Source organism: Arvicola amphibius, chromosome 6, assembly GCF_903992535.2.
Source record: "Arvicola amphibius chromosome 6, mArvAmp1.2, whole genome shotgun sequence".
NCBI lineage: Eukaryota > Metazoa > Chordata > Mammalia > Rodentia > Cricetidae > Arvicola > Arvicola amphibius.
In genome coordinates, this window is record NC_052052.2 from 138,750,388 (window position 1) to 138,763,693 (window position 13,306).

At 43.7% G+C, this 13,306-nt stretch overlaps 1 protein-coding gene across 1 annotated transcript; it reads left to right on the top strand.

Moving 5' to 3' along the window:
- The first annotated feature begins 1,240 nt into the window (after nucleotides 1–1,240).
- Pak1ip1 (PAK1 interacting protein 1) lies at nucleotides 1,241–10,654 on the top strand. The gene is made up of 10 exons (XM_038335366.1): nucleotides 1,241–1,597; nucleotides 4,318–4,480; nucleotides 4,928–5,048; nucleotides 5,123–5,197; nucleotides 5,780–5,832; nucleotides 6,736–6,881; nucleotides 6,965–7,062; nucleotides 9,010–9,110; nucleotides 9,949–10,068; nucleotides 10,175–10,654. The coding sequence occupies exons 1-10, from the start codon at nucleotides 1,514–1,516 to the stop codon at nucleotides 10,369–10,371; spliced, it is 1,158 nt and encodes a 385-aa protein (XP_038191294.1). The 5' UTR covers nucleotides 1,241–1,513; the 3' UTR covers nucleotides 10,372–10,654.
- Nucleotides 10,655–13,306: the final 2,652 nt, after the last annotated feature.

Genomic DNA, 13,306 nt, shown 5'->3' on the forward strand with positions numbered 1-13,306 from the left:
TTTATTTATTTATTATGTACACAGTGTTCAGCTTCCATGTATGCCTGTAGACCAGAAGAGGGCACCAGATTTCATTACAGATGGTTGTGAGCCACCATGTGGTTGCTGGGAATTGAACTCAGGACCTCCGTAAGAGCAGTCAGTGCTCTTAACCTCTGAGCCATCTCTCAGCCCCCACACATGTACATTTGTTTATGTCTATATACATATACATACATATTTATATGCTATGATCCACGTGAGTAAAAATAGTTTTATTTCCTGAGATTGTGACCCTGCTTAATAATATATATTCTAAGTCTATCCATTTTCTCTCAAAATTCTACTTTCTTTAGAGCTGAAGAGTATTCCATTCTATATATGTGCCAGATTTTCTTTATCTGTTGATAGAAAACTTGGTTTCCTTGTTATAGTGAATAAAGCAGCAATGAAAATGTTGGTGCAAATGTCTCTGTGGTAGAATTGGAGATCCCTGGGTGTATTCCAGGCGTGAAATGAAACAGTGGGGTCATATAAGTTCTATTTTAACTTTCTGAAGAAACTCCAATCTGATTTCCATAATGGCTGTATTAACTTGCCCTTCCACCAGCAATGAGTTAAGGTTTCTCTTCACATCCTCTCCAATATCTTGATGATAGATATTCTGGGGTGAGGCGGTATCTCAAAGTAATTTTAATTGGCATTTCCCTGACGTTAAACACTTTCAAAAATTAGTTATTGGTCATTTTTTCCCTCGTGCCTAGCATGTGTCCTAACGCGAACCAGTCTCAGGAGCGTTTAGATCCGAGAACCGTGCTGGCAAGAAGAGCTGCGTACGGCACGATTTGGCTTGTGGCTTGGACATGGACTGGCAGGCCCGGGCAATCAGTCCAGCGAGGGGACACGGCCAGCTCGGGCAGCTCGGATCGACACCGTGCCGATCTGACAGAAAGGGTCCCACAGTGCTTTCCGCCCCAAAACGAAACCCGTCGCTTTGTAATCGGAGCCACGGGAAACTGCAGGAGGAAAATAGGCGCGAGGAGGCGGCCGGCCTGGGTGATGTGGAGAGGCCCAGTGCCCAAATAACGAGAAAACCGCAAAAGGAGAAAACTTAACTTCTGAATCATAATCACCGCAACACACACCAGGAACCTCAACCACTAAAACCCACCGAAGCCGGAAGTGGATCCGCCCCTTCCATAGACGCACCGGAAATTGGGGCTTGAGCGGAGTATTTCCCGCCCACTTCCCAAGGCCCGCCTAGGTGACAGCGTCCCAGGAGTTGCCTGTTTGCAACAACATTATTTTCTCTCTGCTGTGAGACCCTCTCTCTCTACCTGCGGCTTCATGCCTCCAGCTCCACGTAGGAGGACCACGTGACCTTCGAGAATGCACTCAGTTGCTGCAGACACAGGCGCCTAAAAGGTGCCCCCTACGTGATGACGCGTAATTCGCGCGCCGAAGCCGAAAGCGCCTGCCTCCTCTTCCGTCGGCTTCCCACGCCGGCTTGTTTGCACGGCACGTGTGTTGCTGAATGGAGCTGGTCGCTGGCAGCTACGAGCAGGTCCTGTTTGGGTTCAGAGTGCACCGCGAGCCCGCGACGAGTGGCGACCGGGAGGTGAGGCGCCGCGAGCCCCGGGGCGGCGGGGGGGAGGGCGGGAAGGAGGAAGGTCGGGAAGGGTGGCCTGCGGCGCCTGCTGTTAATGCTGTGTCTTCGTGGATAGTTGATGGAGGACTTGAGTGGATAACGGGTAAGCTTATGCCGGAAATCCCGGCTCTGGAGAGACTGAGGCAGGGTAGAGAGCTCAAAGCCTGTGTAAAAAGACCCTGCTCTTTATAGAGTAAAGGCTTTTTCAGAGGGAGATATCTACTGTTAAAGTAGATAAAAATGCCTATAGACGGAAACGAAAACGTTGATGTCAGTGTGGAAAGTAGATGAATGGTTGTCAGAGTTTGGAGCCAGGGTAGGGAGGTGACGAAGAGGGGATGGCTAATGCTTGCAGAATGTAGTTTGGATGCGAGGAATGAGGAATAATTCTCTCTCTCTCTCTCTCTCTCTCTCTCTCTCTCTCTCTCTCTCTCTCTCTCTCTCTCTCTCTCTCGTTACCTAGTAAGGTAACTGTACTTGGTATTGTAAAGAATATTGTCAACTCAAAGACTTGACAGGTGATTGAGGGGATAGGTCGCTTTTTTTTTCAGATCTGTTCGATGCATTGAACAGAAATATCACATCGTGTTCCATAAAAAAATGCAGTCACTTTATGTTAATTAAAATGAAAGAAAACTTAAAGCATTCTCGGGGCACGAAAAAGTTGGCATTTTTAACACATGTTCAAAAACGAGGTGTCCATTTAAGCTGACAAATACGTTAGCTGTTCTAACATAAAAGTAACTTTACCATTCCCTGAGTTTCTGTCCTAATTAACAAATTACTAGGTCTGGATTGGGATCAAGAAAGTAATACAAATTCACCATTTATTGTGATTTACTGCGGTAGGGTGAAAAGATGCCAGAGGCGTGGTTCCCGCCCTAGGAACCTTCCGGATTGGAGGGCTGGCAAACAAGAAAGAGAAATACTTGGCGTGTAGCACAGTATGAAATTTACTTTTATTAGGTATGAAAATAAGGTACAGGTCATTGGCAACATGGTAATCAAACAGAAAACAGGGCCATATATAGGACTAGGAATGTGATCTCCTAAATACTCCAGATGGTCACTTCTGAACGGTTCCACTTAACACCCACAAATCTATTCTGTTGGTGTGTTTTCTTTGTAGTGTACTTATTTCTGATACACAACAATCCTGACAGATTCAGCCATTCTCATTTACAGACAGCAACTGGGAGGTTTCTCACAGGGCCAGAGACTGTTCAAGGCCAGACAGCTTGTAAATACAAGTCAGGGTCCACCAGGCGCTTCCCGGGCTTACGGTTTTCACATTACCAGGTGCTGCTTCTAAATCTAGTCAATAGCCAAGGTAACCAATATTATTATTATTATTATTTATGTAATTTGAGTAAACAAGTAGTGCTTTGATATGAAACTTGCATGGTTAAGTCCGGTGGCTCATGTCTGTACTCAAAAGGCTTAGGCAGGAAAATTAAGAGTTTAATGTTTTTAAAGCCAGTTGTCGTGGCGCATGCCTTTAATCCCAGTACTCTGGAGGCAGAGGCTGGAAGATCTGAGTCCAGGGCAATCTGGTTTGCATAGTGAGTTCTAGGCCAGCAGTAACTACACAGTGAGATCCTGTCTCAAAGGAAAGAAGATAGAAAAAAGGATAAAATTAGCCTGGCTTACACAGTGACTTCAAAGACTAGCTTGGGGTTACTTAGGGAGAACTCTTTTTTTTTAAAGAGGCTGGGTGGGGGTGGTGCACACCTTTAATCCCAGCACTCAGGAGGCAGAGACAGGCGAATATCTGTGAGTTCGAGGCCAGCGTGATCTGCAGAGTGAGTTTTAGGACAAGCTCCAAAGCTACAGAGAAACCCTGTCTTGAAAAACAAAAAGGAGACGAGGAAAGAAACAAACAAACTTAGAAGAAGTAAAGCCACATGTCCCAGGCATGTTGTGTCTTGAGTCCAAGGAGTCCTGTTGCTGACTGGCGGAGGACAGTCCACTTTAGGACGACAGTGATTCACCATAGGCATCTTCAAAGAGCTTTGCTGGGGTTTTTGTTTTGTTTTCTTCCTTCGTTGGTTAATAACACTTTCCACATAGTTTCTTCAGTTTAAGAATACTGTATGTGTGCGTATGTGTTCTGTACTTTGTACTCATTCAGTCACGTTTCTCAAACTAAAAATCATGCGGTAATGAGCACCTGGTCCTGAGTCTCACTATTAGCGGTTCTCAAGGACTCATGTTGGTACTAATGAACATCTACCCATAGGCCTTCTTACCCTGTCTTTATCTCTGTGTAACATCACATTCATTTGTTTTGTATTTCTTTCCTTGGAGTGAAAGTTGTACTTGAATACAGACCTCTTGGTTCATTGTTATTTTTACCAAGCATATATAATAGACTAATTACGGAGATACCAATTAGAGAGAAAAGGCAGTTGTTACTGAAATTAATTCTCATAAAACGGCTGAGCATTTGAATGAATTACTGATAAGGAAGCCTCTATGTAAGTCTCCATTATTGGATCTGGAGATGTGCTACCAAGCTTAACTTATACTCCTTATTCGGGTCTCCAGTCGTTTTGCTTTAATCTGTGTATTAGTACCTAGTTTTTCTCCGTTTGCAAGATACACTGGTTGATTCTGTAGATTGCAGAACTGTATTTTCAGGGAACTGTGATGTGACTATGGTGTTGACCGTACGTTTCATTCTCTCTTAGACATGGACTCCTGTGGCTGACTTCACTCACCATGCCCACACTGCCTCCTTGTCGGCGGTGGCAGCCAACAGTCGCTTTGTGGTCACTGGGAGCAAAGATGAAACAATTCACATCTATGACTTGAAAAAGAAGATAGAGCATGGGGCTCTGCTGCACCACAGTGGTGAGTCTGTCTTCCTCACTGTTCTGTTGCTATGAAAACACACCGTGACCAAAGCAGCTCTTACAAATACAAAGTGTTTCATTGGGGCTGGAAGAGCAGCCAGTGGCTTTTTGGCCTCTACACCATCTCTCTAGCCCCTAAAGCTGTATTCTTATAGCTGAGCATGCACAGAGACTCTTGAATTTAATTTTCCAGAGGCACCAAAACAAATGAAAACTGTTGGTTTTAATAAGAAGAACACGGATTCCTTTCCCCACTTGGAAGGTGTAATTCAGTAGTGCCAAGGCACTGGTTTTCCCCGCTTCCCTGGTGCTAGGGGTTAACCCTGGATCTTGCCTGTGCTAGGCAGAGCCACTTCCAGACTGCATTCATCCTCCTGCACGTCCAGCCAGACATAGAATTTGTGTTCAAAGTCAATATGATTGTTGCCTGTCTTCCTTTTCATAGGCACCGTGACTTGCCTAAAATTCTATGGTGGTCGACACTTAATTAGTGGCGCAGAAGACGGACTCATATGTGTCTGGGACGCCAAGAAATGGGAATGCCTGAAGTCCATGAAAGCCCACAAGTGAGTCGCCGTGGCCCTATTGGCGTTCTTACTGTGCCAGTCAAGCTGAGGGCTAACTGTCCCTTTCCTTTCAGAGGACATGTGACTTTCCTTTCTATCCACCCGTCTGGCAAGTTGGCCCTGTCTGTTGGTACCGATAAGACATTGAGGTAAGTTATAAATTCCCAGGGCATCTTTACTAATGTATCTTTTACTTAGCAATAACACGATACTGTTTCCATATTGGTCCAAAGTTTTTAACCATTTTAAGTTGTTGTGATAACAAGGATAACAAGAGCAAAGCAGAAAGTAAGTCAGAAACTCTTTTGTAATGCTGCTGTAAAAATGATCTATATTGACCAGGCAAGATGGTTCATGTCTTTAACCCCGGCCTTTAGGAGGCGGAGACAGATGGATCTCTGTGAATCTGAGGCCAGCCTGGTCTACATAGCAAGTTCCAGACTGAGACCTTGTAAGAAAAAAAAAAAAAAGCCCATCCATGTTTCTGTTACTGTAGGGTGAATGGGGAGGAGAGTGACCCTGAAGAGAAATGGGTGACTAGGTGAAAGTGCAGTGACAACATGTCTAAAGTGTCAGGAAAGGAAGAAAACATTTGTCGATATTGCTACAAAGTAAAGGGCAGCTGCTTCTTAAGTGTATAGTGTGTAGTGGAGTTGCCCTGTGTGGAGGCCTGTTTTGCATTTTTTCCCACTTAGTGACATCATGCTCTAAACAAACCTCCTGTTTTGCAGAACATGGAATCTTGTAGAGGGAAGATCTGCTTTCATAAAAAATATAAAACAAAGTGAGTATTTTGTACATTTTATAATAACTAGCTAGACTATGAATGTTCACAGGTACATTTTTAATATATTGATTATTTTATGTGTATGAGTATTTTGCATCCATGAACATCTGTGTACTGCTTGGATCCTTGATGCCCTTGGAGGTCAGAAGATGACATTGAATCCCCTGGAACTCAAGTTACAGATGGCCATGTGGGTGCTGGGAATCAAGCCCAGGTCCCCTGGAAGAGAAGTCTGTGTTCTTAACTGCTGAGCCATCTCTCCAGCCCCTTTTTAAATAGATGTATTTGGTTTTTATTTAATGTGCCTGAGTGCTTTGCTTGCATGTAGATGTGTGGGCATGTGTGCCTGGTGCTGTTAGAGCCAGGAAAGGGTGTCCGATCCCCTGAACCATGTGGGTGCTGGGAAATGAACATGGGTCCCCCCACAAGAGTGAGAAGAGCTGCTAACTCTGAGCCATTCCTCCAGCCCATGGCCACACATTCTCTGTCCATGTGTGTACATGTGTACTTCCTGATCAGGTGGTAGTGGCCTCTGAGAACAAGTATTTCACGTTACTTTCTCTTCCTGTGTTTGCTCTGGGTTCTGCCATGCACCATCTTTAGGACCTCAGTAGTTCCTTAAACTACATTTGCCTACAGTTTAACTTCTGAAGTATGTGTAGGGATATGTTGTGAGATTACGACCATTTCCCCTTGGGAAAAACGCATTTTTCCTTTTTTTTATCTTTTTTTTTTTAAGTCTTTGTATGATGGAGTAGGGCTCTTGAGACAGTCTTACATAGGCTAGTGTGATTTCAAAATTGCTGTTGCTGAGGCTGGCCTTAAACTCCTGAATTCTCTTTTCTCTACCTCTCAAGCACTGAGGTGGCCCAGTAAGATAAAGATGGTTTTGCCTTACAGATGCTCACATAGTGGAGTGGTCCCCAAGTGGAGAGAAGTACATAGTTGTTGTGCTGAATAAAGTGGATATCTATCAGCTGGACACTGCGTCCGTGAGCGGCACCATCACAAATGGAAAGAGAATCTCGTCAGTCACGTTTCTTTCAGTGAGTTCCGGAAAGCAGGGGTGGAAGTTTTGAGGTGTCATAATTCCTGGGGACGTTCAGAGTATTGTTTTTCTTTCTCTTAGGACTCTGTCCTTGCAGTAGCTGGAGATGAAGAAGTTGTAAGGTTTTTTGACTGTGATTCCCTAGAGTGCCTCTGTGAATTTAAAGCTCATGAAAACAGGTATGTTTTTTTCTAAAGCAGTCTGTGTCTTACTGGATGTCAACAGGCAGTAATTTCACTAATCTGTGTGTGTGTCTGTGTGGGTGTGCTTGTGTCTGTGTGTGTCTGAATAACACCAAGGGGACTCAGACACATCACATGGCTGCGATGCCCAGCATCTAAGGAGATGATGGGAAGTGTTATTATTTCCCTAGATTTCATAATGCAAGAGGAGGGAAGTGACTGCCACTTGTCGATTTGCACTTTTAAAATAACTCTTAGGCCTGGCGGTGGTGGCGCATTCCTTTAATCCCAGTACTCGGGAGGCAGAGACAGGCGGATCTCTGTGAGTTTGAGGGCAGCCTGGTCTACATAACAAGTTCCAGGACAGGCTTCAAAGCTACAGAGAAACCCTGTTTTGAAAAACAAAAACCAACAAATGAAATAATAATAATAATAAAACTACTCTTAGACTTGGAGCCTCATATCAAGCATATTTGAGCAAAGCAAAAGCTTTGTTCCCGACTACTGTTCTTCCTTTTCTTAATCTCTTTGCCCACTGCCCCATTTCCCTGCAATTTCCTCCATAGGAAAAATAACATTATTGAGCTCCATCTCCAAGTGCTTGGTATATGTATATAAAGGTAGATAGTGAGTCTCAGAGTAAGTAGATCATTAACTTGGCCAGGATCATTCCACACTTAATTAAGGGAGCTCTTCCAAATCCAGGCCAGCTGATGCTTGATGTGCTTTTTTTTTTTTTAAGTATAATTTTGAGAAAGGCAGTAGCATACAGCATTTTACTCCAGTGTAGTTCATCAGCTTGTTCTTCCATGTCTCAAGTAAGTCTTAAATCTTGCTTTCTGGGAATGGTTGTTTTGAGAAACCTGTCTTTGTAAACCTTCAGTTCTGTAGTTGGTGTAGTGTTTTCCCCCGGTATTAGGAAGTAAAATCATTTTAGGAAAGCCGTTTCTAATGTATTCCCAACAGTTCTAGTTCGCCATTCTTTTTCTGTGATGAGCAAAACATTTGGGAGCCTTTGCTCCCATGGCCCACAGTGTAGCTAGGCCATGGGTACTTTGGCGGATGCTCTAGCTGAGCTTCCTTCCCAGCCCGTCTTGTTTACTTAGAGAAAACTTGAAAGGCTGGCAGGCCAGTTAGGGAGCCTCTTTGTAGAGCCACCTCAGGACCAGCCTGTGCTCCGTTCTTATCCCCAGGCACTTCCTCCTCCATGGTCTTTAATTATTATTGCTTAATTGTGTGTCTGTGAGGTGAGGGTGGGGCACCGCTGTGTGTGTGTGTAGGTCAGAGAACAACTCTGGGAGGTGATTCTTCCGCATTTATGTGGTCCTAGAGCTTGAACTCTGGCCAGTGGCTTACCTGGCAGGCACTTTTACTGACAGAGCCATCCTGCCGGTTTCATCCTTGTTATTTTAAGGTAAATTATAGTTTTGGGGTTTTTAGGCCTGGTGATGGCGTGGTTTTACTTCTGTCTGAAACATTTATCCAGCAGAAGTGGAAGGTGAATGGTCTATTGGGCAATAGCCTCAATCCAGAAACAGAAAGGCAGCTTAGACTGAAGTGGTGGTTGCCCTGGAGTTGGAGAAATTTGTTTTTCTCTTCCTCTTGGTGAGCCTGAAGTCAGCATCTTTCCTTTCTGGATGTGTAGTTTGTTGTGTTAACAGGCTTCTTCTTGTACATCCTCATCTGGATTGTAGGACCTAGGAGGCAGCGTGAGTGTGTGTACCCGTCGTTGCAGTTTGTTTTTATGATACAGTTTTACCCCACATTTGGCCTGAACATAACTCACTGTTGGATGGGAACGTGCAGCACTTGTTATAGCTTAGCTTGTTGTTTATTGGACACTTTGAAAACACTTGAAACATTGGAAAGCAGGAGACTCTTGTAGTTTTATAATATCATACCCTCTAGAAGAAATGATCTCTGGCATTAATGTTTCTATCCTAGGGTAAAAGACATACTCAGTTTTGAAATTCCAGGACACCATGTTCTTGTCACAGCATCAAATGATGGTTTCATCAAAATGTGGACGCTTAAGCAGGATAAGGTTAGTGTCTTCCCCCAGTGTCAACACACTGCATAAGACAGTACTATATTAAAGTATCACTTTAACAGTCTGTTTAATGAGATTCATCAAACATAGATCCTTAAGCTTTTAAAATCTCTTCCAGTCATGGTCTATATTGGTAGTTTTAAAGTTAGGGTTACTGCAGAGCTGCCTGGAGGCTTTGGGCTGATAAGATTAGGTCTCAGACCTATTGCCCTTCTAATCCTTGTAGTATGCCTTGCTTTTTTGGTGTCATCTTTATCTTTTAAAGAATACTAGAGAAAAAAAGATTGCCATTACTAAAACAGTTGGAAAGATCTTGATCAAGCATGGAACTACTACTGATTGTGAAGCAGATAATGAAGCGCTGGTCCCCTCAGTCTCCTTCTGTTTACTGTCGCTTGTTCTCAGCTCTGCGGCTGTGATTCGTCTACGTCAGACCTCACTTGTGTCCTTAGAACTTTCTAGTGTGAAGACACTGGCTCTGTGAACGGCCTAGTGAGATCCGTTACAAACCACAGTAGTCAGCGACCTCTGATACTGTTATCGTATGCCCAGGAAAATACAAGCTCGCAGCACCTAACGGGCGATGTTACGAAAGACATTGCTGGGCGGTTTCTTCAGTGTGCTCATGTGAACCCTGGTGGGACATGTCTGTGCGTGGGTACTGTGACGCGTGGAATGGTACACTCACTCTGGCACTGACTGAGACATTCTTTAGTGGTACATAATGGTAGAATACGACTTCAACTAAGATTATTTCATTATGGAAAAAGAGAAGCTGTTATTAAAAAATTCCTCTGGGCTAAGTATAAGGTTTTCCCTTCTGTTTCAGAAAGACCCCCCGTCTTTGCTGTGTGAGGTGAACACTGGTGCCAGGCTGACGTGTCTTGGAGTGTGGTTAGACAGAGCAACAGATGGAAAAGGGAGTCTTCCTCCAGCAACAGAGCCTTGCCCTGGTAAATTAAGTCAGCCATTTAAAAGATTGAGCAGTCTGCTCCTTCCTGAGTTGTTAAAACTTCACTTGAGAGTGAGAAACTTAATGTGCTATCTCTTGTGTTTTAGTAAATAAAGAACAACCCAAAAAGATTAAAAAGGAATCTGGTGATAAGAATCAGGAAGAAGAAACATCAGGACCTAACTCAAAGAAGTCTGGTTTAATTGGTGACATCAAGAAGCCAACAAAAGGAAAAAGCCCAGTGTCAGCCAAGAAGAGGAAAATGACAGGCATGTTGGAAAAGAAGAGAAAAAAGAAAATGTAACTTACATGGCAAATCTCAGACATATTTTACCCCAGAGAATGTCTTCTTGGCAAATTCTCCTTTTCAGATATCATACCTACTTTCCCATGTGAGACACAAAAGGATTTTCTCCTTCTGGAGAAAATGTGTAGCCTAAAACTGAGCCACTTTTAGGTGGCGCTTTGTTTTGTTAAATAGTAAAATTATTTTTGGCAGATGGCATTTTATTATATATTGTCATATGTAGTCATTGTAATGTACACTTTTTACTGTTCAAAGCAAGTAAAGATGTAAAACTACGGTATTTAAAATGATCCAGAGTTTTTACTATATGTGGTGGTGCTTGGGATCACTCCCAGGGCCTTGCATGCTAACAAGCTTTGCCTGTGCACCGCCAGCACCTAGTGCCTTCTTCCTTGTGCAGACCTGTCAGGTCTTCACCAGAGTGGATGAAGGGCTTTTCAGACGATTCTGCTTCTAAGCAGTGAGTGACAAGCAAATTTAAAGGCAAGGAAACAACACTTCTCAATTTCCCATCTTTCAGAGCATCAAAATAGCCATCCACTTATGTTAGTCTAAACCAGTCTTGGCTCACTTCCTTGTTGCCATAACCAGACATGTAGACCACACATAATCCCTCTGTGCCTCATAGGATCCGTATAGGGTTACCAAGATGTGTCAGTGTGTGTACATCTTTGAATGAGCCTAGCACACTGTAGATACCTAATGACAGTGACCTGTTACTACCACCTTCATCATAGAATATATTTTGTCAAGTGATGGCACACACCTTTAAAGTCAATGCTCAGAAGGCAGAGGTAGGCAGATCTCTATAGTTTAAGGCCAGCCTGGCCTACATAGCAACTTCCAGGATAGCCAGATCTCCCTACTTATCTACGTACATACATAACAGTGATTTAACAAAAAGGACAGCTCAATAGATGTCAGTTGCCTGAATGTCTTGATATTAAAGGATGGGAAGCCCCAAGGACATAATTTAAGTAGAAATCAAAAGAAGATGGCTTGGTGGTGGGTGAGGGTACTTGCCACTCTGGTACAAAGTCCAGAGTTCAACTCCAGAAGCCCAGTTGTGAAAAGATAATACATGCACTCCCTCTCCCAGCCCAACTTAAAGTCTATGATAAGTTTTATTTTTATTTTATGTGCATTGGTATTTTGCCTTCACATATGTGTGAAGGCACTGTGAGAGGGTGCTGAATCCCTAGGAATGGGAGTTAGAGACAGTTGTGAGCTGCCATGTGGGTGCTGGGATTTGAACTTGGGTCCTCTTGAAGAGCAGTCGGTACTCTTCTGAGCCTGGTAAAATTTGTGTGCCTAGATTTCTCCTTTTCCTCTCCCCAGAAATCCCACCTATATTCTCCTGCCTAGCTATTGGCCATTCAACATGAAAGCAATTAGAAAATGCCTTAGGCAGAAACACATCTTTACAGTGTAGATAAATATTCTGCACCAGGGACTCTGGCCTAAGCAGCCGTAGGACACCATCATCCAGGCCCGGTGCAAACCTTAGTGAGACTACTTTCAGACTACTCACACTCGGCCATTTTCTGTACGTAACCTTAATAAATTCATTGGTTCCTCAGTGTGCACTTTGGTTTGTAATTGAGACCTTAGGAGGAATAAATTTTGCCCTAAGGCAAAAATTCTTGAGATATTCTTGAAATTTCAAGAATATATATCGACTTAAGATCTATCCTCAAGCTGTGTAGTGTTGGTACACATCTTTAATCCCCCCAGCACTCAGGAGGCAGAGGCAGGTGGATCTCAGAGTTCAAGGCCACCATGGTCTACAGAGCAAGTTCCAGGACAGCCAAGGCTACACAGAACTGCCCCTCCCCCCAAAAAAACAGCACAAAGGCTTATGATAGTCACTTCAACATGTGGTTACGCTAACACAAAGGCTGATGATAGTCAATTCAACATGTGGTTACGCTAACATGCCTCCTCTACCAGGCTGTCACCCTCTCCTGATGGCTTTTATCCCAGTTTCCCTGTTTGGAACTGATTTTAAACTAGGCACCTCAAATCTCAACCCTATCCTCACCCCACTTGTGCTGGGGACCTTGTACTCTATCACTAAGCTAAACCTTTAACCTCACCCTTCCAGCATTGTGATTTGGTTGTGTGGCTCAGGGAGCTTCCCTTGGATACCACAGTTTGCTACAAGACAGTCCTTTGTGTCAAAATAAGGGACGAAAGTTTTAGGCAGGCTGATTTTCCTTTTTAGGCTGGTAGTGTAATGTGTTTAAATGTCTATTTTGATGTTTGCATAAAAACAAATTTTTACACATGCAAAACTTCCCTTCTTGGCACTAGACTGTCTCCTACTCCACACCATACATTGCTGTTCAATAGCCATACATTGTTGGCCAGGTGTGCCAGCCATCAGGCCAGATTCCGGGGCTAAAAGAACAATATGATTGTTGCCCAAAAGGCAAATGCTTTCAAATAAATGGATGTTTTCAATGTAATGATCTTGCAGGGAGGGAGGCAGCTCCACCCATCTAAGAGATGAGATTGAGATTTTAGAATATAAGGGTATTTCCAGCAGAGAGGGCAGTAATGAAAGAACCTTAGCTAGGTGTAAAACCAACTGGCTACCCTTGAACTCAAGAAAGTGTGTGTGTGTGTGTAATTATACAAAGAAACAGGTCTGTTTGATTGAGGCCAAGGTTATCCAGAAGAGAATGTGGACAGCAGAGGAAGATGAAAGATAAGACAAGGCCACTCTGACCCACAGCTTCAAGCTTCAGAGAAAAACCAACCAAACAAAACCCTCCACACTCCTGTGTGATGAAGGCACCTGTAGAGGCCGCACGCTGAGCTGCTTTTGGAACCATCCAGCTATGGAATAGAGAGCTGCTGCTTATGATGACCCAGTCTAGGACTTTGCCTCCTTCTTGCTGCCCTTCCTCGTATATCTATAGCAACTGTG

Coding starts and splice junctions, on each gene's coding strand:
- Pak1ip1 (XM_038335366.1), top strand. CDS start 1,514: ATGGAGCTGGTCGCTGGCAGCTACGAGCAGGTCCTGTTTGGGTTCAGA. Junction 1,598..4,317: donor CGACGAGTGGCGACCGGGAG/GTGAGGCGCCGC, acceptor ATTCTCTCTTAG/ACATGGACTCCTGTGGCTGA. Junction 5,833..6,735: donor CATAAAAAATATAAAACAAA/GTGAGTATTTTG, acceptor TTTGCCTTACAG/ATGCTCACATAGTGGAGTGG.